A 26,215-nucleotide genomic window follows, 5' to 3' on the forward strand; every position below is an offset into this window, starting at 1 on the left:
TCTTTCCCGCAATTTTGTCAAAAATTTGGAACTTTTGTAACGGATTTATGTCAAAAAATTTGAAATTTTTCGCCCTTTCCAACTCATTTGTAAACAAACTTAAAAATTGAACTCAAATGAACAAATTCAGTCAATATTCACTACAAATCTCAACAATACCAATGTCAAGCACCCGTTCATTGACATCATCAATTTACTATCAACTGCAAATCATTTCAGCAAACTCAGCTTCGTCTGATAACAGAAAATTGGCATTATCAATAATGCACAAAAAGTTACATCAACTTAAATTATTGTCATCGTGCAGCATTCGAAATGAAAACTAATAAGTTCTCATCATCATCATCATCATCATTATTATTCATTTTATTTAATCAATTTTTCATTCCTCATCACTCAAGTCAGCATAAATAAAGAAGGAATTTCATCTGCTTGTGCAGTTGGTTGATGCCAGAGTTGAAAACAGGCACCTGTGACAGTCAAAAACCGTATAAATTCTTGGTAATTTGTATGGTTTTGTAGGAAAAAGCAGAAATCAATGACAGACAAAAACCATACAAATTCTTGATAATTTGGATGGTTTTACAAGAAAATGCCAGAATTGCAAAACAGGCACCTGTGACAGACAAAAACCATACAAGTTCAGCAGTTTTGCAAGAAAAACCATTCAAATGATCAAGAATTTGTACGGTTTTTGTCTGTCCCAGCTGCCTGTTTCGCAACTCTGCTTGCTGCAAATGTAAAAAACACTTCAAATTGACACATTTGAAAGTTGGAAATAAAGAAGAAGTCCGGGTACAAAGTCATGACTCTTCAATTTTCATTCCCCATACACAGACGTAATCAAAATGCTTCTTTTAAGACTTGTCTATATACAAAGAATTGAGAATGCTTATTCCACATAATACATAAAAAAAGCTCAAGTATTTTCAATCCAAACGTGTTTCATAAGTTAACTCTAATTTATTTTGGAAGTCACATACCCTATATGTATGTACCAATATCACGTTTACAAAGCGCAAATTGAAAAAAAAAGTCCCCAAAAATTTTGTTGCTGTTTTTCTTTTTTTGAATTGTGTCAAATGAATGATTTTGCTGTACATGTGTCAAATATCAAGAACTGAAAAAAATGTTCTGCTGTTTTATTATTTTGTAGTTCTAACGCCAAAATGAAAATGTTGACCCAAAATGAATGTCAATTGGTAAATGAAAGGGATTGAAGTTAGAGTGTTGAATTTTAGGGGTTTTGAGGGGATTTTGGCGCATTTTTGAAGGGATCTGATTTATTGGATATAAGACTTAGGGGATTGGATTCAAAATAATGCATCATTGTCCATATAGGTCAGTGGTGGGCCATCTGTGTATTGTGGCATACTAGTGTTGAAGGTCACCACTGAGGTATGCCTTCTAAAATAAAAGATTGCCTACCACTGGGATAGGTACTTAGAGACAGGGACGTAGCCCTTTTTTCTGAACGAGGGGCAAGTGTTTGGAACTTAGTCCCCACCTCAGGCTTTTCTCCTTAAATTTGAAAACAACCGAATGAATACAGTGCTACTTGAACACCCCTTAAATCCCTTGACTTTGCTTATGCCCAAAGCTCTACGGTATAAGTGACTCTGACTTGAGTTGGTGTTAACTTTGGTTTAAATCCGGTAATATGCCAGAATCACGCTAACCTGATGTCAGAGTCTTGCTAGCCTGATGTCAGAGTCATGCTAGCCTGATGCCAGAGTCACACCAGCCTAATGGCAGATTTTGGATCGATTAATCAACTTGCTCTCCTCTGGTGTGAGCTTTCCATAATTATTCTTATTCCCTATTGTAGATCAATCACCCTAACCTCCAAATACCAACCACACTTCCCCAAAACCTATTAATTTCCATCTCAGACACATCTAAAGCTTAATGAATATCAATCTGAATGAAATAAAGTACCATTGATCCATTCCTAGAAATCAATTAGCATTTAATATTCATCAGCTAGCAATCTTCTTATCAGTCCATAAGCAAAGATGAAGCACAATCTATCCATTCACAAAAATGATTCCCATCGATTGCCATTCACAAAACACGAAAAAATGCTGACTGAACAAAAAAGGAGCTCACATTAAGGACATGAACTTCCATTCAATTCACAAAATTGGCCCCAAAAAAAAAAAGAAGTGCTTCTCTTTTTTATGGATAAAGTGAATTGAAATTTGAGGTTATAGTATCTGATTTCGAAGCTTATTTTATGTTATGGACGGTCGTAAAACAAATTAAAACTTGCTTCTTTTTTTTTTTGCGTTTCACTCGTAAAACAAACTTTTCATTTAAAAACAGCAGCAAATTGTATGACATTTCCTCTAGCTTAAAAGAATTTTCTGCTGCCGTTGTACATTTGTTATTATAATTTTTGTGCTGTGCTTTCATCAACTCGACGGTTCCTTTTTTTGTTCAGCGTGAGTTTTGGATGAAAGAAGAAGAAGTAAACTTAATAATTTAGCTTAAAACATGAAAGTCAGGTGAAAATGAGGGGGAAACTGCAGGGGAGGTCGGTTTAAAGAATAACAAAAGTTAATTACATTTTTTTTTGGTTCCTTTTTTCCACATTTTAAACAATAAAAGAAAGAAATTTTTAGCGCGTTTTCCAAAAAGTTCGAATTTTGTCCGTCTGTTTGTCTTTTTGGCTGTTATGTATGTCTGCCTGTCCGTCCGGTTGTCTGTCCGTCTGTCTGTCCGTCCGTCCGTCAGTCTGTCTGTCTGTCCGTCCGTCCGTCTGGTCGTTCTTTCGTTCGTCCGTCTGGGTGTCCACCTGTTTTTCTGCATATTCGTCTGTCTCACTATCATCTGTCTTTCTGTCCATTCGACTGTCTGTCTGTCTATTCGACTGTCTGTCTGTTTGTTTATCCACCAGTCTGTTCATAGTCCGAAGCATAACTCAACCTTCAGTTTAAGCTTTTTCAATTAAGTTTCTTGCTTAATACATGTAAAAAATGCAAAAAAAATGCGCTTTCGTCGATCACGAGTGACCCCACACCATCCTACTTTACATTATTTATCGTTGGAACTGATGTAAAAATTAATTGTAATGCATATTAAATAAAGCCTTTTTGTTTAGATTTGGTAAGGTAAAGTTCTTGTACAAATATGAACAGGACATGTTGGAAGCTTGACTAAACTCATGAATAGAACTAATCAAAATCTCATTTGAGGTATGAAAGCTGCGCAATGCTTGGCAATTAAAAAATCACAATTGATTCATGCTCGTTTATGATGTAAATGGCATTCAATTGAGGCATTTAAAGAAATGTGCATTGAAAAAAGTTCAAAAGATCAAGGAAGTTTGCTTCTATTCGATTTTTGATTCATTGAAATTGAAAAATTTAATTAAAGATTGATTTTATAGAGAAGTAGAGGCTTGCATGATGTTGATGTTGCTTAATTTGACTTGAAGTTAGTAAATGCACTTGCAATGGAGCTTAAAAATGCTCAAAATTATGTAAATTCAAGAAAATGAACAGATTTTAACCAATTGTTGACAAAAACAAAAAAAATACGTACGTATCTGCTTACGTAATTTTTGAACTTCCTGATCAGACATTCCCCTTGAGAACTACAAAATCAGGAGATTATCAACCAAAAATTTGTAAACAAACAATTTATTTTCTACAAATATTTACATAATAAACATTATTTACATTAATTAACTGTTCGCAAAGTGCTAAAACAGCTATAAATCATTAATTCAAGATCACTGTGAATGTCAGAGACCTTAAAACGCGGTAATAAATCAGTTTTCTGTAGTTTTAGTGAATTATTCTCAAATATGCTCACCAATTTCATCTGATTTCACAAAATTTAGTGCAATTCTTTTGATATTGATGTTTAACAAGCAGGAAGCAGCGATAAACCAACTTCAGGCATCAGCTAAAGTCATTGAGCGAGGTAAGTAATAATGGAACTAATCCACAAAAGCAAAATTAAGTGGCTAAAGCATCACCACATTTCCGTTTTGTTGATAAGTCGTACAGGTTCTTTGACAGCACCGTTACTACTATTTTGGACATATTTTATCAGTGAGAAATGAAACTTGTCGTAGCTTCTCGCTTGATTGAACTCAATAACACAGAATCACTTCCCAACAAATCTTATTCAGCCTCATCATTCACAAAATTTTCTTATCAAAAAAATCACTGGACACCCTATCTCTTACAATTTTTCCATTTACTTCTTATTTAATCAACATTTATTCATATCCAACCCACGCCTAAATACGATGTTTTATCCAAAAAAATACAGCCTTTTATTTGACAATGATCATCATCATCATCATAATCATCTCATTTCCAAAGCCATTTCTTTCCTTCATAAATTATCTTAAAACGCAATAAACATCGGGTGCCTCCTTTTTCACGCCAAGATGTCCCTTTATTCCATGAAAAAAGGAGACGAAAAATACGTGTCAGTTTATGGAAAAAATATAAACATGAAACGAAATGAGACATTTCTTAAAATGGGATTGTTACTAAATGACGTCAAACAGGTATTAAGGTGGTTGAAAACAGTATTTGAGGCATGGTACACTGGTTGCTAACTATCGAGGCTGGTTTCTAGGCTAGAGTTGCCTTAGGTTGCTGGTTTCTAGGTTATGGTGCACCGGGGAAATGATTTCTAGGTTATGGTTCCCTAGAGAGGCTGATTTCTAGGTTATGATGCCCCAGAGGGCTGGTCTCTAGGTTATGGAGCCCCAGGGAGGCTAATTTCTATGTTATGATGTCCTAGAGGGGCTGGTTACTAGATTATACTGTCCCAGAAGGCTGATTTCTAGGTTATGATGTCCCTGAAGTGCGGCATAATCCAGTTCCTGATTTAAAACTCAAAAGGAATACTTATTTGAGTATGTTTGAGTCAAAAATCCAAAACTCCTGATATATATACCTCATTTAAGAACAGCTCCACCTTTATCTCAGGAATTTATATCTCCTTATTTTCATATTAAACGGAAAATGTAACAGAAAATATTTTTTGAAGAATGAAAGGACGAAATGAAATTCAGTAATGAAGATAGACATCGTTGAAATTACGGGGATGAAAAATGAAAAATATTTTTGGTGTCTCTTGGATAAATGTTAATAAAGGTCAAAAAGTAGACTTTATTCTCAAAATACCCTTACTAAATTAACCGAGTGTAGTTAATGAATGTCGCATGGATTTTTGGAGTATTTATTAAATAATATTTGTGAAATTTATTATTAGAGTAGCATTTTGCGCAGATTTTCTGTTATTTACTCTTGTTTCTCGAAGATTTTAAGGCAATAAAAGGTTGCTGAAGCGAATTTTTAATTTTGTTTGCTGTAGAAAAATTGCGTATTTTGTGTGACTGCAGCATTTTGTGTCACCAACGAGTGCTTTTTTTCATCACAAAATTTTCGGAATTATTTATTGAAGGAAGAAGCTTTTGTGAGTTTACAGTAAAACGTTTTAAGGTTTTGAATGAGTTTTAAAGATTTGAATTTTTAACGAACTTTTAAGATTTGAATTTTTTAAGTTTTTCTTGAAGTTCAATTTTTGAACGAGAGTTTCATTCAATTTTAAACGAATTTCTAGAATTTGAATTTTTAACGAAATTAAAGCTTTTAAGGTTCAAAATTCAAAATCAATCTATTGTTCAAATTTAGGTTCAAATTTCATTCAATTTTAAAGAACTTCAAGGTTCAAAATTCAAAATTTTAACGAATTAAGTTCAAAATTCAAATTTAGGTTTTGTTCAATTTTAAAACTATAAGGCTCAAAATTCAAAATTTTAATAAATTTTAAGGTTCAAAATTCAAAATTTCAACAAACTTCAAGATTCAAAATTTAAACTTTCAACGAACTTTAAAGATCAAAATTTCAACAAACTTTAAGGTTCAAAATTCAAGTTTTCAACGAATTTCAAGGTTCAAATTTTAATTTTCATTGAATTTTCCAATTTCCTTCTCCATCTAAGCACCACTTAATGCCTCCCATAATCCACTACTTAGCAACCACCAGACAATGCTCATCCAAACTACAAAACCATAAAGAAGAAACAAATAATCGTCATCCGCATCACTGCTGACAGTTTCCATGACAAATTCAAAAACTCTTTTTCCCCATTTTTTTTTTTTTTTATTTATTTTCTTCATTTGACAAACTTCCAAGTCTATGTCATGACAACACATCCATAAAGTCTCATGTGCTGCTTTTTTTTCGCAGAAGGTCATAATACTCATTTCATAAAATCATCTCATTATCTGAAAACTTTATGCTATATGCTGTTAAAATTAATTTTTCACATAACAAAAAAAAAAATAAAACATTTTTATGTTGTTTGATGAAAGCTTAGCATGTAAGCTGTGTTGTTGTGCTGCTTACTTAGCACATTTGAATGACAAAGTTGAAAATTATTATTGTTGTTGGTATTGTTCTTATGTTATTACACGCTTTTATTTGACTTGCTCTGTCTGTCTTTCTGTCTTTCTTTCTTTCTGTCTTTCTGTCTGTCACGTTCAAAATTTGTGACCCTTTTTTCGACCACTTCTACTGGTCCAATCATGCTGATTTTTTTTATACATGAGTGTTCTGGAGGGCAATTTGATATTTTGCCATCATTAAATCGCTAACTCGCTTCCTTATATTTTAATTAATTAATTTAAATTTTTATATGGGAAAAAACTTGAAAAAAATCCATTGTCAATTATGTATATTTTTAATTTACATTAACCAGACTATTTATCGAACTGGAAACTAATTCATATGATTAACTAAACATCAATTAATAATATAAATTATTAATTATATTATAATAACAATCTGTTCAGGATATTTAAGTAAGACAAAAAATTTAACTAGTGATTTTCTCGCGGATATTCTTAGCAGAATTTGAATTCCAAAAAAAACCGTTACATTCAAATCTTCAAAAATTCGTTAATTTTGTTGAATTTCAATAACCTGTATGTTACTGGATCTTGTTATACTGTATATAAATATGGTCCTGGATCTTACTGGATCATGATATACTGTATAAATATGGTCCTGGATCTTACTGGATCTTGATATACTGTATAAATATGGTCCTGGATCTTACTGGATCTTGATATACTGTATAAATATGGTCCTGGATCTTACTGGATCTTGATATACTGTATAAATATGGTCCTGGATCTTACTGGATCTTGTTATACTGTATAAATATGGTCCTGGATGTTACTGGATCTTGATATACTGTATAAATATGGTCCTGGATCTTACTGGATCTTGATATACTGTATAAATATGGTCCTGGATGTTACTGGATCTTGATATACTGTATAAATATGGTCCTGGATCTTACTGGATCTTGATATACTGTATAAATATGGTCCTGGATCTTACTGGATCTTGTTATACTGTATAAATATGGTCCTGGATGTTACTGGATCTTGATATACTGTATAAATATGGTCCTGGATCTTACAGGATCTTGTTATACTGTATAAATATGGTCCTGGATCTTACTGGATCTTGATATACTGTATAAATATGGTCCTGGATCTTACTGGATCTTGTTATACTGTATAAATATGGTCCTGGATCTTACTGGATCTTGATATACTGTATAAATATGGTCCTGGATGTTACTGGATCTTGATATACTGTATAAATATGGTCCTGGATCTGTATAAATATGGTCCTGGATCTTACTGGATCTTGCACACTACTGTGACCTAACAACAGTCGGGCGAACGAAGCGAAGCGAAGTGGAGTCCGACACTACTGTGACTTAATAACAGTCGGGCGAACGAAGCGAAGCGAAGTGGAGTCCGACACTACTGTGACCTAACAACAGTCGGGCGAACGAAGCGAAGCGAAGTGGAGTCCGACACTACTGTGACTTAATAACAGTCGGGCGAACGAAGCGAAGCGAAGTGGAGTCCGACACTACTGTGACTTAATAACAGTCGGGCGAACGAAGCGAAGCGAAGTGGAGTCCGACACTACTGTGACTTAATAACAGTCGGGCGAACGAAGCGAAGCGAAGTGGAGTCCGACACTACTGTGACCTAACAACAGTCGGGCGAACGAAGCGAAGCGAAGTGGAGTCCGACACTACTGTGACTTAATAACAGTCGGGCGAACGAAGCGAAGCGAAGTGGAGTCCGACACTACTGTGACTTAATAACAGTCGGGCGAACGAAGCGAAGCGAAGTGGAGTCCGACACTACTGTGACCTAACAACAGTCGGGCGAACGAAGCGAAGCGAAGTGGAGTCCGACACTACTGTGACTTAATAACAGTCGGGCGAACGAAGCGAAGCGAAGTGGAGTCCGACACTACTGTGACTTAATAACAGTCGGGCGAACGAAGCGAAGCGAAGTGGAGTCCGACACTACTGTGACCTAACAACAGTCGGGCGAACGAAGCGAAGCGAAGTGGAGTCCGACACTACTGTGACTTAATAACAGTCGGGCGAACGAAGCGAAGCGAAGTGGAGTCCGACACTACTGTGACTTAATAACAGTCGGGCGAACGAAGCGAAGCGAAGTGGAGTCCGACACTACTGTGACCTAACAACAGTCGGGCGAACGAAGCGAAGCGAAGTGGAGTCCGACACTACTGTGACTTAATAACAGTCGGGCGAACGAAGCGAAGCGAAGTGGAGTCCGACACTACTGTGACTTAATAACAGTCGGGCGAACGAAGCGAAGCGAAGTGGAGTCCGACACTACTGTGACTTAATAACAGTCGGGCGAACGAAGCGAAGCGAAGTGGAGTCCGACACTACTGTGACTTAATAACAGTCGGGCGAACGAAGCGAAGCGAAGTGGAGTCCGACACTACTGTGACTTAATAACAGTCGGGCGAACGAAGCGAAGCGAAGTGGAGTCCGACACTACTGTGACCTAACAACAGTCGGGCGAACGAAGCGAAGCGAAGTGGAGTCCGACACTACTGTGACCTAACAACAGTCGGGCGAACGAAGCGAAGCGAAGTGGAGTCCGACACTACTGTGACTTAATAACAGTCGGGCGAACGAAGCGAAGCGAAGTGGAGTCCGACACTACTGTGACCTAACAACATTCGGGCGAACGAAGCGTCCAACACGTAAGAAAACTACAATGATCATCGTAAGTAAAAAAATAGTTCGAGCGAAGCTCGAACTTAAGCAGTTCGAACGTAGTTCGGACTTGGTTGAGCGAAGCTCACAAATTTTTGCGACCTGAACGGAGCGAAGCGAGTGAAGGCGTGAAAATTTTCCAACACGTAAGAAAACTACATGGATTATCGTAAGTAAAAAAATAGTTCGAGCGAAGCTCGAACTTAAGCAGTTCGAACGTAGTTCGGACTTGGTTGAGCGAAGCTCACAAATTTTTGCGACCTGAACGGAGCGTAGCGAGTGAAGGCGTGAAAATTTTCCAACAAGTAAGAAAACTACATGGATTATCGTAAGTAAAAAAATAGTTCGAGCGAAGCTCGAACTTAAGCAGTTCGAACGTAGTTCGGACTTGGTTGAGCGAAGCTCACAAATTTTTGCGACCTGAACGGAGCGTAGCGAGTGAAGGCGTGAAAATTTTCCAACACGTAAGAAAACTACATGGATTATCGTAAGTAAAAAAATAGTTCGAGCGAAGCTCGAACTTAAGCAGTTCGAACGTAGTTCGGACTTGGTTGAGCGAAGCTCACAAATTTTTGCGACCTGAACGGAGCGAAGCGAGTGAAGGCGTGAAAATTTTCCAACAAGTGAGGAAACTCTATGCATCCTCGTTAGTAAAAAATAGTTCGAGCGAAGCTCGAACATAAGTAGTTCGAACGTAGTTCGGACTTGGTTGAGCGAAGCTCACAAATTTTTGCGACCTGAACGGAGCGAAGCGAGTGAAGGCGTGAAAATTTTCCAACAAGTGAGGAAACTCTATGCATCATCGTTAGTAAAAAATAGTTCGAGCGAAGCGAGTGAAGGCGTGAAAATTTTTCAACACGCTTGAAAACTGAACATTTCTGTTGATTGTAGAAAAAAAAGTTAAATAAAAATTTTCCTTGGATTAACAAGACTAAAAAGTAGTTAATAAAAAAAAAACGTTAAAAAAACTTTTTAAAAAACACGCTTTTAAAAAAGACTAAAAAAATGTCCTAAAAAGTAGTAAATAAAAAAAACGTTTAAAAAAACTTTTTAAAAAACACGCTTTTAAAAAGACTAAAAAAATTAAAAGAAAAATGTCCTAAAAAGTAGGAAATAAAAAAAAACTTAAAAAAATGTTCTAAAAAGTAGGAAATAAAAAAAATCACGCTTCTTAAATAAAACATAAAAAATATTAAAAAATTTTGAAATTAAGAAAAGAAGCTAAAATATTTTTCCAAAATATTCTCGTGTAGTACAAGAACACTATGACTTAAAAGCGTGGGGCGAAATTACTATGGTTTTAACACTAACTTCTTCTTTCGAACGCCCCACGCTTTTAAGTCATAGTGTTCTTGTACTACACGAGAATATTTTGGAAAAATATTTTAGCTTCTTTTCTTAATTTCAAAATTTTTTAATATTTTTTATGTTTTATTTAAGAAGCGTGATTTTTTTTATTTCCTACTTTTTAGAACATTTTTTAAGTTTTTTTTTTATTTCCTACTTTTTAGGACATTTTTCTTTTAATTTTTTAGTCTTTTTTAAAAGCGTGTTTTTTAAAAAGTTTTTTTAAACGTTTTTTTATTTACTACTTTTTAGGACATTTTTTAGTCTTTTTTAAAAGCGTGTTTTTTAAAAAGTTTTTTTAACGTTTTTTTTATATGACAAATGTGACAGGTTATGTTGTTATGTGCTTCATTCTGTGGAAGTTGTGTTATTAAAAACTGAGAAAAATAAAGACAAAAATTTTTGTCATATATTCATCATAAATTTTCATGATTATCGTTTAGGGTTACTCATTTTTTGGATGTTAATTATGCAAAGTCACTATATTCTTGATAGTTATACTCCAAAATTATAGTAATTAATTATTTAGTGGCTTGTAAATTATATTCATTAACTATATTAAGCACTTTATTACTCATTCAAGCTGAATATCTTAATTAATGTGTCTCTTTTGGAATGAAAACATAGAAAAACTTTTACTTTATGCTTTCGAACGCATTTTATAGATGTGAATTTATGCAGTGAAATTATAAAAGCATTAAATTGCTGCTTATAATCATTTTAATTGCTGTCAAATGATTGTGAATTTATTTTTGCTACTTTTTTGATGCAAATGGCTCATTAAGATATAATTAAAGCTTTATGAATCCTAATTTATTGCAGAAAAACTTTTCGAAGTGAGAAAAATTCGCCATTTTGAAATTTGAATTTCAAAAGCTCGTTAAATTTACTTTTTTTGCTACTTTTTTATTCTTATGACTCATTTAGATTTAATTATTGTTTTATCAATTTGAATTTATTGAAGAAAAACTTTTTGAAGTAAGAAAAAAACCGCCATTTTGAAATTATCCCAATTTTAAAATTTAAAAGTTCGTTAAACGCTTTAAATTGGATTTTTGATGAGAAATTCTCAATTAAATATAATTGAAGGATTTCTACAATCAATTCTGTTCATCTGAATATTTTAAAACCGCAAAATACTCAAAATGATGAAGATTACACAGTAAAAATCCAGAGCAAATATAATTTTACCCCCAACTGGAATTGAAAATTTGCATAATTTTATTGAACTACATAAAAAATCAGATTAAAAACTTTTATTTAAACTTAAAATCCCCAATTCAATCCACACTCTTTAGAAAGAGTTCAACGAGAGATAAAATATAAAATAAAAAATTAAGAGATCAATTCTGAGTATTTGCATTTTAGTCCTAAAGTACGTTTTATATTGCTCATGCCCTTGCCAATAGCAATTTTTCATCTCATCATCATTGAGATTGCAGTGAATTTGTGCTCAATTTTATTTAATTGAAATTCAAACAAGAAATTTTTTTATTTTATTGAAATTGATTTTTTTTTCTGCAAGTAAATTTGTTTGCAACCGCATAATTTGCTAAATTCAGACATTTTATATCCATATCCTTCCAATTTTTTATGTCTTAACAGATTTATACATTTTTTTAGGTTAGGAAAATATTTTTTTATGGATGTACAAAATTCTTGCATTTCATTAGCAGCTTAATACTTTATGTTTACGAATTTTCCTGTGTTTTGTGGATCTTGGAAAATTTTATGTTTTGCCATATTTTTCCATTTATTGCTTTTTATGGAGCATCTTGAAGGATTGCTTTAAGCAATTCATACCAAGGTCTGTATAATAAAAGAATTAATTTTTTACAGTAAATTGACTTCAACTCGACCATTTTCATTAAATTAAATTAAATTTGCATCTTTTTGCTATTTTTAAGCTGCCTGTTAAGCTCTTCTTATCTTGAGGATATTTATTAAAGTGTGGGATTTTAATATATTGATCAACCTTTTTAAATTGGGAATTGTAGAGTTTTTAAAGGTTTAGAAATTAAGGATTAAGGTGAAATAATTTAAGATATTGAATTTAAAATTTGAATTTTAAAAATTTTAAAAGTTTAAATTCTATTCAATTTGAATTACCTAAGATAAAAAAAAATTTAATTTGAATTGATTAAAATTATTACCAATTTTTAACAAATGAAAATTTTGAATTCTAATATGTAATTTTTGAAATTTTATATTCTTAAACGTTTTCAAAAATTTAAAACTTTTTATGGTTTTTAAAAATTTTGAATCTTAAAATAATTTTAAAAATTTAAAATTTAAAATGTTTTTTAAAATTTGAATTTTAATATGGATTTGAATGTTTGAATGTTAAATTGCTTTTAAATTTTTTTTAGTTTTGAATGGTTTTCAAAAATTTCAATTTAAACAATTTTTCAATAACTTTTATCATTTTTAAATTTTTAAAATTTTTTAAAAATTTGTATTCTAAATTTTTTTAGAATTAAAAAAAAAATTATTTCTGAACGAATTTTAAATTTGAAAACATTTTAATTTCTAAATAATTTAAATTTTTGATCTTAAATTAAGATTTAACTTAAAATTCACAACAATATCAAATTAAATTTCGTTAATCTAAAATGCATTAAAATCTCCATTATTGAATTATTCTCCATTAAAGAAGTCCAATAATTTAATCAAAATCTCATTCATACCAGTCTATATAAAAGCATTAAAGGACATTCAAGCGGAAAGGAAAAACACTCCGAAAAAAATTTGACTTTCAATTACAAATCCCAATTTATTTTCACTTTTTTTTTCCGAGAAATCAATTGAAATTCAGCCCTTATTTGAATTTTAATAACTTGAGTCTGTCACGTTAGCCTGATAAATATGAGAATTAAAATTCGCCTGAATTAATCTTGATCATGCAATAATGAATTTTTGAAACCAAATAATAAAAATCAATTTCCGATATCCATTGAAGCATTATAAAGAGGCTCCTTAAAAGCAAATAAGAAGGAATAAAAGTTCATAATCAAGGAATTATTTCATCTTCACATCACAATCGTACAAAAAGATGAGCAAAAAAGTGAAAATAAAGTCGAATTGAGCAATTTAATATTTGAAATCGACTCACGATTTTGTTGTACAAAGAGCAGCATAAGAATCAAGTAAGAATTTCAATAACTTTATTTCTTCTTAAAAACTTTTTTTTTTCATCCTCTCTCATTTTTTTGTACTATTTGCACGACTTGTTTCAAATAAAAATTATTCTTTTTCTACCCATTATTCTTATTATTCTCTTTTCATTTCTTTTTGTTGACTTTTATGCAATTTCATGTTGGGGTTTTTATAGAATATATTAATATTTGTAAACGGTTTGACTTCATGGCACATTTTTTACGCCATAACTTTAAAACTGCGACCCTTTGAGTAATTTAGATGGAACGAATTTAAATAATTTTAGAGAATTGCATAAATTTAAGTTAAATTGAAGGATTTTTGGGTTGATGACATTTTATTTGAATTTTTCAAACATTTGTGTGGTTTTGAACTTGAATTTGTAATGTTTTGAATTAAATTGAAAGGTTTTGAACTTGAATTTTCAAGACTTAGAATGAAGATCAAAAGAAATTGAAAGGTTTTTGAACTTTATTTTACAAGATTTTGAATGAAAATCAAAAGAAATTGAAAGGTTTTGAACTTGAATTTACAAGACTTTAAATGAAGATCAAAAGAAATTGAAAGGTTTTGAACTTGAATTTACAAGACTTTAAATGAAGATCAAAAGAAATTGAAAGATTTTGAACTTGAATTTGCAAGGTTTTGAATGAAGGAAATTAAAAAGTTTTGAATCTGAATTTACAAGATTTTAAATGAAGATCAAAAGACATTGAAAGGTTTTGAACCTGAATTTTCATAATTTTGAATGAAAATTATAAGAAATTGAAAGGTTTTGAACTTGAATTCACAACATTTTGGATGAAAATAAAAATAAATTGAAAGGTTTTGAACTTGAATCAATCAATTCCCCTCAAATACGCCACATCACCTAACCTCAACCAACTTTATAACTTAATTAATTTAATACATTTTTATATTCTTTTCATTTCTTTTCAATGAAACAGAAGTCGATTACTGCAAAGTCAATTGCAAGAGTTTAATAACAACAATAATCTCATTCAGTATTACTTTTAAACAATTCTTATTTTTTGTTCCTTCTTCTTTCCGAAGCCACTGTTATTCCTCGGTTACTTCTTTTATGTCTTGTATAACAATTTACAGAAGACGCATTCATCTCGTCAGGAGAAAGAGAATAAAGTCAACAAGCAGAAAAATAACACCCGAGAGGAAACCACAGAAATGGGAACAAAAAATAACTTTGATAGAAAGTTGTCGACAATTATCCGCAAAAAAGTGATATTAGATTACAATACAGCCACTGTAAATTCATGACAATTCGTGTCTGGTGCATGTATGGTGTCTGTCTATATGTCTATTCAAATTTTCAGCATATTGGAGACATGACGGTGTGTGTGTGCTTGAAAGGATCAAAAAAAGTTCTGATGTGACTTATGTAGCATGTCATATGATGTGAAAAAAATGGCTCAAGGTATCTCAATAAAAAAAAAAAAAACTTTTCACGATTTTTGTGGTTCTGGTTTGAATGGTATGTCAACCCTTTAAAAGTTCTTCTCTTATCTATCATCATGCGATGAAGTAAAAGTTTCGTCAGTTTTGTGTATATATAAAAAAAATTGTGGAATTTTCAATACCTCTCGTGAATGACTGTGCCTCAAAGCATAAAATCTCTTCAAAAGTTTTCCTTTTTTTTTAAAAAAAAAAACATTTCAAATAAAAATGTTATGAGAAAAAGATGGAATTCCTTCTGTGTATCACTGTGTGGATGCTGAATAACTGCTGTGCGTCTAGAGTTAGTCCTTGACATAAAGCTCTTCGTTTTTTTTAATGTTTTGTTGGCTTTTGAGATGGATTTGGATTAAAAACGCTTTTTATGACATTTTAACGGTTTTTTTGAATTTTTTGTTTGATCCAACATCAATGATCCAATGGTGGCGGAGAGAAAATTTTAGGGCCTTATACTTAGAACTAAGGGCCTTATACTTAGAACAAACGTAGAACTCAAGTACTAAATTTATAGAACAAAATATTTGAATTTTTAAAAACCGTTTTTTAATGAAATGAAAATATTAAATTAATGCTGTTTTTTCAATTGTAATAGTTGCAATCGAAATGGACACTGTTTATTTAGTCGTCACTGTCGTTAAATTCATAAAAGAAATGAATTTGCGTCACAAAATAACTGAATTTATTTATCTTCAAAATAACGGTCAAAAATATTTTAAAATCAAAAATTTTTGATGTAAATTTGTAACAAATTTCTTTTCAAAAAATATTTGTTGTAACGTTGACTTTTCTATCCGCCACCATTGGATCAATGATGTACTTTTTTATTGGAAATTCTATCTTTTTCTCAATGAATTTAAACAAAAATGAATAATTTGCTTAGTTTGTAGCTGGAAACTAACAAGAATCAAAGGTTTGCACCGAAATTGCAATGATTTAAAAATTCTTAATTTTTCTCACCGACCTCCTCACCTCAAAAAGTATTTTAAGTGTTTTTCAATGAAAAACATCAAAATCTTCAAATTTTAAATACTTTTCTAACCTAAAAAAGTGGCAAGAGCAGAATAACAAAAATTTCAGACATTTTAAAAGCTCCAAATTTAATTTATTACATTATGAAAGTCAAGGCTACTAACCTCAAACTGTCTGTCAGACAAATCATCAAGAAAACACAAATTTTCATAAGAAATCCATTAAAAATAGACACAAGACTGTTCGTCAAACTCACAAAAAAGGAGAAAAAGTATAAAAAAAATTATTTAAATTTTTCATTTTTCTTTTGTTATATTTTTTCGTCGCGCTCACTTGTCACAGTCTCTTCTTCATCCATTGCTGCCGACAAGCCATTAAAATAAATGTGTCGTACATAAACAAATTAAAATTTAAATTTTTTTTTTATTTTTTCTATTCTTGTACCAGAGTGTGGATGTCTCAAAAACAACCGTTAATTTTTAAATTCAATTTAAAATTCAAATTTTTTTTGACCGTTATTTTTAATTTTCTTTGTAACGAACATTTATATTTTAAAATGAGTTGTGTTCGAAATTTTCGAAATGTTCGACAATCTAATGTCACAGTCATTCTGTCTTGTACATGTAAAATAAATTTAATAGAAGATAAAAAAATAAAAAAACAAAAAGTTTTTAACAATTTGAATAAGAGGATAATAAAATTTTGTACAATTTTGTGAGTAGAGCACACAGTAGAAGAAAAGTTCATTGTCAGCTTATCGTATCATGATAAAGTCATTTGATCACAATTTCCAATTTTCTCTCTTTCTCACTCTCTCTTTACAAATTACTTTTTAAATTGCATTAAATTTATTTGACACATAAAACAATTTTGACCCCTCAAATGCATTTAAATTGACAGTAAGAAAATAAGAAGATCGAGTTTGAATAAATCAACAAGTTTTAATAGTTTTGAGTTCATTTTGGATTCAAAAATAAAACATTGTGGTTGGTAAGGTCAATTGGAAGTTTGAAAATACAAATAAATTTACCCAAAATTTTAAAGTAATTTGTAACATCAATTTGAAAAGCATGCTACATTGCATAGAAAATTTGAATATGAGAATATGAGAAATATTTAAATTTTTGAAAACTGTTAAAATTTTGAACTTTTGGAAAACGTTAAAAATTTTATTTTTGAAAATCATTAGAAAGTTTAAAATTTTGAAAACTGATACAATTTTTGAAATTTTATAAAAATTTGAATCCCCAAAAACCGTTAAAGTCTTCAAATTTCAAAACCTTTCAAAATTTAAATCCAAAATTGATTCCATCTTCCCAAAACGCACTTAATCCCTTTTTCGTTCATCAACACGAGAACCTTCCATGCATGTTTATAATGCTCTCATCTGTTTCAATCCATTTTCAAAGTGTATTCATTCAATATGCTGCATGTATTTATATCCCTAAGAGTTGTTAGACAGACAACAACAACAACCAACAAAAAAAAAAGTTTCGATTTTTTATTTGATTTGGATTTGGATGGAGCAAAATTGAGATATGGGAAGACTACATTGTAGTCTACATATGGGACACAAACGTACATGTACACACACACACACACACAACATAATCGAATGGGAGAAAAAAAATTTAATTTAAGCACTTGACATGAAAGTTTATGCAAATTTATTTGCATTGTCACATGCTGTCTCTATGTCTTTAATGTTGAACCTTTCAGATTCATATAGCTGCAGTGCATAGACCTGTGAATGCTTTGATGTGTATCTTGTTTTGAATAAAGTGGGTGAATTTAAACTGGATTTGGATTATCATGGGAATTGAATTGAGATGAACTTCTGTGAATGGAGGATTTAAAGGTTATGTGCTGGAATTTCGGCAGAATCTTTGAGAATATATGGTTTTTGAGGTTATGTTGTGGAAAATTTAAGAATTTGGTTGGAAAATGTCTAAATTTCTATGAATAGACGGGTTATGTTTAAGGTTATGTTCTAAAATTTCTGATAATTTGCCGGGAAATTAGGTTGCTCTTGAGGTTATGTACTAGAATTTTAAAAAATTGGGCAGGAAAATGCCTCAATCGATATGAGATAAGATATTAAGAGGTTATGTTTTGGATTTTCTGATAATTTGGCAAAAAAAAAACCGTTTTTGAGGTTATATTCTGAATTTTTTGATAATTTGGCAAAAAATGTGTATTTTGAGGCTATACTTCGCATTTTCTTGTAATTTTGGCGTAAAAATGTGTGTATTTTGAGGTAATGTACTGGAATTTTCAATGTCATTTTAAGCCTTAAGATCTTGCAATTTCATTACTTTAAACATCATTCAAAGACCATAATGTCTACAGATCTCATCACAATTTAATCCGACGCATGTAACCTCAATATGCTCAATTTTATCTCCAATTTAATCATTACTCAGTCTTTTGAAACACAAAAAATATTCATTTATGATACGCAAAGTGCTCTGTCATCATATCAGTAATTGATGCAAACACTCCCTTAATCCCACAAAAATTGCATAGTATCAAACAACATGCCAAATTGGCAATGAAAACATAAAAGTGTTGTACTCACCCTTCCTCTAAAAATCATCCCGTGATCCTCAGCAACCAATTTGGCTACATCTTCACCACCAGGAATGTGCACAGCCCATGTATGTGTAAAATGTCCACGTGCTCCAACTGATTCCATTAATTCATCACAATTTACACTAGTTACAAGGAAATTACATAAAACATGAAGCATAATGATGAAACATACATTGACAATTTGATAATATTTTCTACTATATGTTGATGAATGCTTTTGATGTTGATCATGTTTTGGATGTGAATGATGATGCTGACACGTTGATCTTGTTGCGGATACAGTGGAATTATCATAATCATCATAAAAATTATAATTATGTCTACTATCACGTTTTATATGAATATTACGGTGCTTATGAATATTAATTACACTAATTTGATCATCATCATTGTTACATTTGTCGTCATTGACGATATTATTGTTGTTTATGTGATAAACGGAAAGAAATGTATATGAGGCATTGACATTGTCACTAGTTGTACTGTCAATCCTGTCATTCTTTTTCTCATTATCGCACCATCGTACTTCATCATTAGACATCTTTTGTTATTGTTTTTTTGTGTTGCTATATTTATGGATATGACCGGTTTATTTATTAATTAACTTTTTTATGTTCAATTCTTTTCTAATTTTGGTAGTTCCTTGATCAAACTTCAATTATCCCAATAAAAAAGAAATTACTTCCTTCGTCTTTCCCTTGTTCTTCAACTTATTGTTGCACATGTGACTGTGTAACGACTTTGTGTTTTCATACAAAAAAAAAGAGGAATTAAATCATTGACTAGATGGATGCATCTATTTTCTATTTTTTTCTTTGTGCTGTGGGGTTGTGGGCGACTCTTTTATTGATTGATGACAATGTAGGTCAATTGAATAGCTTTTTTATCCTTTTCCAAAATGAATTTCTGCTGTTGGTCAGTCCTGCAATGAGAAAAGATAAAAAAAATATATTTTAGTTGAATGATTTTTTGTGCTGTATGCTATAAAAATGAGAGTTCAAGGTTTTTGCGGATGTTGAAAGCTTTTTTGAGTTTGGACAAACTTGGCAAATGCATTATTTTTTTGGGAAACTTTTAAACTTTTTTATTTTGTTAAATTCTATTTGACAATTGAAATTTATACGAGATTTCAAAGGTCAACGAGGAAAAATCAATGTAATTCAAGCTTCGAGGCTTACAAGAGTGAGTTTATGGTTTGTTTTTAATTAAAATACAAGATAAACTCAATTAACATTTGATGGAAATAGAAATTTGTACTTTTTTGCTTGCAGCAGCATTGATTTTATTTGATATTTCACATCACTGGGCAATAATTTATCAACTTAAACGTGATTTATGCTGCAGAATTGCTTGAAAATCCTTCAATTTAGTATTTTATTAAATATTTTGTCAATTTTAAATGTAAACACGGTAATTCCACCGATTGGTTGAATTTTGAAAATTTTTACTTGTATAATCCGTGTTCTTTAAAATTTCATCATTGCCAAAATGACATTTAATTTAGTTGACACTTTAAGAATACCTGATAAAAATCTTTATTTACTTACTTATTATCATAAACAGCATTCTAATCATAAGAATTGCTGTTAATTAACTTAAAATTTTGATTTTAAAAATTTGTTTTCACCCGGATTAGGAATTTCGTTACTTATACTTTTTTTCAACATTGAGAATTTTTAATAATTTTAGCTTAATAGCTTGATGCTGATTACAAATAAGCACAGTTTAAGATGCATTAGAAAAGGAACCATCGTTTAGACCACCAAAGAAGCTGTAAAAGTATTTAAATAGTCTGAATTTTACTTTTTAATGATGTCAAAAACAACAAATTCCAAAAAAAGTATAAGTAACGGGCATAAAAACGGCAATATTTCCTTAACTAATGTATATTAAAGTTATAATATAATTTATAACGGTAGTAAATAGGAAAATAGATCATATAGGATAATAAAAGTAGTGAAAAAGTGAGTGAATTAAGAGAAAAATCATTTTTTGTGAAAAATTTCATCGGTGGAATCACCGAACAAGCGAAAATGCTTTCGTCAAACTGAACGAAATTGATTCAAATTTCAAAAAACCGTTTAATCAATATTGTCAATTTATTCGTTACAAAATCCAAACTGAACGAAAACGATTCAAACTTCATAAAGCCGTTAAATTGATATTGCCAATTTATTCGATCAAAAATGCAAACTGAACGATAACAATTCAAATTTCAAAAACCGTTAAAATCAATTTTGTCAATCTATCAACTAATTTGCAATTTATTCGATCCAAAATGCAAACTAAACGAAAGCAATTCAAATTTCAAAAAGCCGTTAAATCAATATCATCAATTTATTAACTAAATTGCAATTTATTTCGGCCAAAAATGCAATAAATTACTGCCAAACTAAATAAACACCAATCAATTATTTCTCAATGACCCCGAAAAAAAAGCCAATAATTTCTGCTAAATTTAATCAATTCCTTCTTCTCCTCGAACATAGCAAAAAAAAAAGCTGCTGTACCCAGCTCATTGATTTTAAGCGACCAAAAACAATAATAATGAAAAATTGATTCTCGATCATTGACACAGTCACTTAATCATTTGAGTCATTGTTATAAAACATTGAGTGTGTACGCAATGGACATGCATTGAATTTATTGAATTTCATTAATAAAAATAAATGACAAAGAATAAATAAATATGTGTTAAATGTGATTATAAGGGTGTGGGAGTCAGCATCGCTTTGTCACTAAATCATTTGGTAATTAACGTATATGTTGATGCCATCTAGTACATACTTGGCAAATTTATTTGTTCTAATTAATATAAAATGCCTTGTCCAGGTCATCGAATGATGAAGGCAGTACGCAAAAAAGGAATAATCGACAGTTATTGTCGTGATAATCTGCCATTCTCGGTTCTTAATGCATCAACATAGCGATAATAAAAAAAGGCAGAGACAGTAAAAATCATAAAAAAGTCACACTTTTTATTGTCAGTGATACCTTCAGTCATTGAATCAGCAATAAAATATTCACATTAATGAATTGCTCATTCCAGTGACGACTTTTATGTTCCTTGACATTTGTTTTCATTTATGTGTGAGCATTTCTCTCTGTTTTTTTACCGGCATGTTATCACATTTTTATTAATGCTGCTGTAAAGATAACGGCATCGACAAAGATTTGTGCTTTTTTTTTTGGGTGATAAATCTGAATTTGTATTTAAAGAGGATGGATATTATCAGTTAATATTCATTCTCCAGATTTTTGGAGGAGTTGGGATGTGATGGTACATAAGATTGAGATTTATGGGAAGGATACATCCTCAGAATGCACCTTTTAGCCCACCCCATCAACTCTGGTATTTAAGGAAGTTAAAAATTCGATTTGCAAGTCTTAAAAGCTGAGTTGACAGAAAAAAGTGAAATCTTGGATACTGAACCATGCAATATTTAAGCATATAGTAAGGCAAATGTGTTCGAGTGTTAAGACATCAGAACAGATATCTGTAAAACACTCTATTGTGAGGACATGAGTTCGATTCCCATTAAAGACCGATATATGTTGTCAATATAACAAGAATTTAGAGCTTCTCGAGACTGACACCAAGACTTCTCAATCTAGACCTGATAATTTATCGAAACTTCGAAGAATTTCCTTGAATTCTCAAACTGTATCTCAAAAGTTCATCGAAACCGAGACTTTGGGAAACCTCTCAAGTACAAGATTTGGTATTGGTAATTGGCAGGCAATAAGCAAGTGATAGAGTCAGCTTTAGGCCTCATCTGAGGGTTATCAAGGACCACAGTTGATCTGTACGTTCAGCGAAAACAGTAAGTAAGAAAGTTAAGTAGGTCGACCTCAAAGTCGACTTGGATTTTTTATGGAAAAGTCGACTCGATTCCACATAAAATTCGAGTTGACTTCGAGCTCTGCCTTCAATTATTAGCATAAAGCTCATGACATTACAAAGCCCATTCCGGTCATCCGACCTGGACCAATTCCATCCTCTCAAAACTTGTCGACATTACAAAGTCCACACCCGTCATTCGACTCCAGATTCTCCTCCCTCCCACAAAAAAACCCATCACTTCCGCACAAACCCCATCATTTTCGCATAATTTTTACATTAAAAAATTTCAATTTTCTGGGACGGTCTTTGGGATGCTGTTAAACATTCAATGCGCACATTTTTTTTGCAAAATAAATAAGAATATTTTAATATTCACCTTTCCCTGGCCAGGTTAATGCTCTACGTAAGGTAAGATCAACAAAGATAATTCCATGCAAATTATATATTTTGTCCCAAAAATGTTCTTTCGGACTCAAGTTTTTGTTAATTAAATTTCAATATTTTTTTGCACCTTTTCACTTTGATTTTGGATGTTTGAATGGACTTTATTGAGAAATAATTAGAAAACTTTCTCAGGTAGACTGAATAGTAAATAATAAGAGGAACTAGAAAATTTGTAATTTAAATTATGAAAAATCGTTATTTTTTGTTGTGGTTTTTTTGGGGACTTTGGGAAGTTTTCAAAGGTTGCTTTGATGTGTTTTTTTGGGAGGTTGGGTGTTTGATACATGATTGTTATCTTTTGATATATTGCTTTTGGGTTATGCTGGAGAGGAATTTGAGGATTTGGGGTAAGGTATGTATAAACACATCTGCGAATTCATGGGTACTCATGAGTAAGACCTCAACGGTCATGAGGTTAGACATCAAACTGAAAAACATTAGATTGTCCATTTCTGAGGATGTGGGTTCGATTCTCAATCTTTGGTTATATTAGCCAAGTGACTGTCACATGGTTTTAAGTATCATGTCGCTTCGTTGTCATGGTGGGCAACACTGAGGCAATACCTTATGTGCTGATCGGACTCACGACAGTAAATTGAGTATGCTTCAGTGCTTAACAATGAGAATCACTTCTGAATCTTCAAAATTAAGATCCAATCCAGCTTTAAGCCTACTCAAACAAAATTTCAAACTTTTGCGCATCAAATACAGCAAAAATAAATGAATAAGTACCTCAAAAAATCCCAAATCCTACTCAAATTTATCCATTTCCATTTCATGCACTTACAGCATTATTGCCCATAGCAACACTCCACCTGTCATCTCAACAATTTCTAAATTTGTCATTTTAAACAAGCAGCAACACGAAAATAGCCAAGAGACTCTTCTTCCATTTATCTCATTATTTCTGTAAGAAGGCTCTGTATCTAGCATTTAGGGGATGAAACACAAATGTTGAGTGACACATACCAACAAAAAAAAGTATCAAATTTCAGGCAAATTGACCTTCCTGTTTTTTGTGCTATTTGAAACAAAAAACTGTTATCATTACAGAACAGAATCCAATAATGAGAAGAAGCTTGGAGGGGATTTATATATTTTTTTTTGCGAATCACTGCTATGTCTTCACATATGTACGTAAAAAATGGAGAGGGATGTAAAAAAAATTATTTTCAGATTTGCTGAATCATCATTTTCCATTATTTCCAGGTTAAACAATTTTTTTAACATTCTTTTTATAGTTCTGGCCATTTTCCTCAATTTTCATCCCTTTTTTGGGGGGCGATTTCAAAAAAAGAAGTTCTTTTTGATTGTAATATAATTACACATAGACTCAGCACAATTTGGTCATGTTATGTGCTGACATTCTGGTTATAGCTTTGTGCTTACTTTTAATAGGTTTTTAAGCATTCTTGTGTAAAATATGGGTTGTATGTATTCATAATGGGTTGACTTGGAGGTTATGCGATGTATCTGAGGGGGAAATTTATGATAAATGTTAATTTTTTGAGTTAATTGATGAATTTTGGTAGTGAATAGAGAGTTATTCAAATTTTGCCACTTTTTTAAACATTTTGAGATATAAAAGAACCTTAATGAATGAATTTTGAGCAAGAAAATGCCAAAAAACTTTCTGAAGTGGAGAATTTTTATTGTTGATTTTCCCCTGCAAAAGTTTTTGAAATTTTCAAATCCGTTAAATTGCTCAAAGACAAATTACTCAAATTCAATAAAGAAAATGCTTCAAAATTCAGGCCATACTTCTTATTTTGCTGAATATCAAACCACTAATGCTCAAAATTCATCATAGCATCCACAATAAACTGCCGAATAACTAAATCAACATCAATATTTGATGAACCAATTTACTCCCAATTATCAAAATCAATTTCTATTCACAAAATACGCTTTCCGGTCATTAATATATCAATAAATATCTCACTCATACTGCATTCCATCCGCAGTCTCTAGGCGCCACATAAATAAACACAGAAAAAGTCCAAAAACATCAAACAGAAAAAGAAATACTCAATACAAAAACAATATTATGTTGCTCGATTGCACTAAATTTGACTATTTGACATATTTACATGAAAAGAATGATCAACACATGTTTGACATTCATTCAATATTTCACTTATGAAGGAATTTTCGGGGGTAAGAAGAGGACAGAACGTAAATGAATGAATAAAGGCACAAAAGAAACGGTAAAATGAGTGTAAACTAAAGTTAAATAAATAACGACAGTTTGCCGTCATGTTTATATGGATTTGGGGTCGATTGGAAGTGATGTCTGTCAATATTTGGATTTAATGACTTTTACGGGCTTATTGACAGAGAGTCAGTTTTAGGCGTCATCTGAGAGAGGCTATGAATCGCAGTTGATTTGCACCAGAGTTGCAAAACCGGTTGCCTGTAACAGACAAAAACCGTACAAATTCTTGATATTTGGCACGGTTTTGTAGGAAAACCATATAAATGATCAAGAATTTGTAATGTTTTTGCCTGGTTTTGCAGGAAAAACCATATAAATGTTTAAGAATTTGTATGGTTTTTGTCTGTCAAAGGCAACTCTGATTTGTACAGCCAGCAAAGTAAGTAAGTAGGTACATACTCGACTTGATGATGCACCAAAAATGCAGTTGATTCCTCTCAACACCTTCCCAACCCAGTGACGTCATAAGTCAACTGTCCCCCATCCATCAAACATTTCTTTTCCTTATCAATTCCGCTTAACTTAATGGAAAATCGATAAATTTTGTTATTCATTGCGATTCTTTATTCATCGCTTCTTATTCCATTTCGTAATGATTTGTGAAATATTGATGTTGTAATAATTTATGATCTTAGCATCCACAAACAAAAAAAAAATGTGAGAGAAGCATGAAGGAAATGTGACATGAAATAATGATATTGAGGTGATAAGTAAGGTCGTGAATGTGTATATATATGTATTCCTGACATGGTCTGTCGAATATCACACAAAACGAAACGAAACGTGTGAAATAAACAGTCTGAACTCTTGATACCTTACTGACGTTGATGTGATAAGCCTTATAAAAATTCAAACGTAAAATTATCTCACATCTCGATTCTCAAATGCGATTTTCCCAACAAAATTTATATCCCTTTTTCTTATGAATGAAAGTTCCTTCCAAGAATTTCTTCATTTGATTGCTTTTTCCGGGCAATTGTTGGAAAACGGTAAAGCCTTAAGGGAGAAACTGATATCGATCTCATAGCTTATAGCACTGACATGTGTCTCAAGCATCTTTCAATGCTGTCAATTT

The 26,215-nt window shown here is 31.7% G+C and overlaps 1 protein-coding gene across 2 annotated transcripts in view; it reads right to left on the reverse strand.

Annotated features, from left to right (window-relative positions):
• Fur1 (Furin 1) overlaps positions 1 to 26,215 on the reverse strand; it is a 126,930-nt gene that overhangs the window by 48,470 nt on the left and 52,245 nt on the right. For both annotated transcript variants that reach the window (XM_070633913.1, XM_070633912.1), the window contains exon 2: positions 18,624 to 19,559. In XM_070633913.1, coding sequence (XP_070490014.1) covers positions 18,624 to 19,178 — 555 coding nt within the window. In that variant the 5' untranslated portion in view covers positions 19,179 to 19,559. The remainder of the gene's footprint in view (positions 1 to 18,623; positions 19,560 to 26,215) is intronic.

Source organism: Chironomus tepperi, unplaced genomic scaffold (assembly GCF_022539635.2).
Source record: "Chironomus tepperi strain 1889 unplaced genomic scaffold, CSIRO-AGI_Ctep_v1 contig_82, whole genome shotgun sequence".
Classification (NCBI taxonomy): Eukaryota; Metazoa; Arthropoda; class Insecta; order Diptera; family Chironomidae; genus Chironomus; species Chironomus tepperi.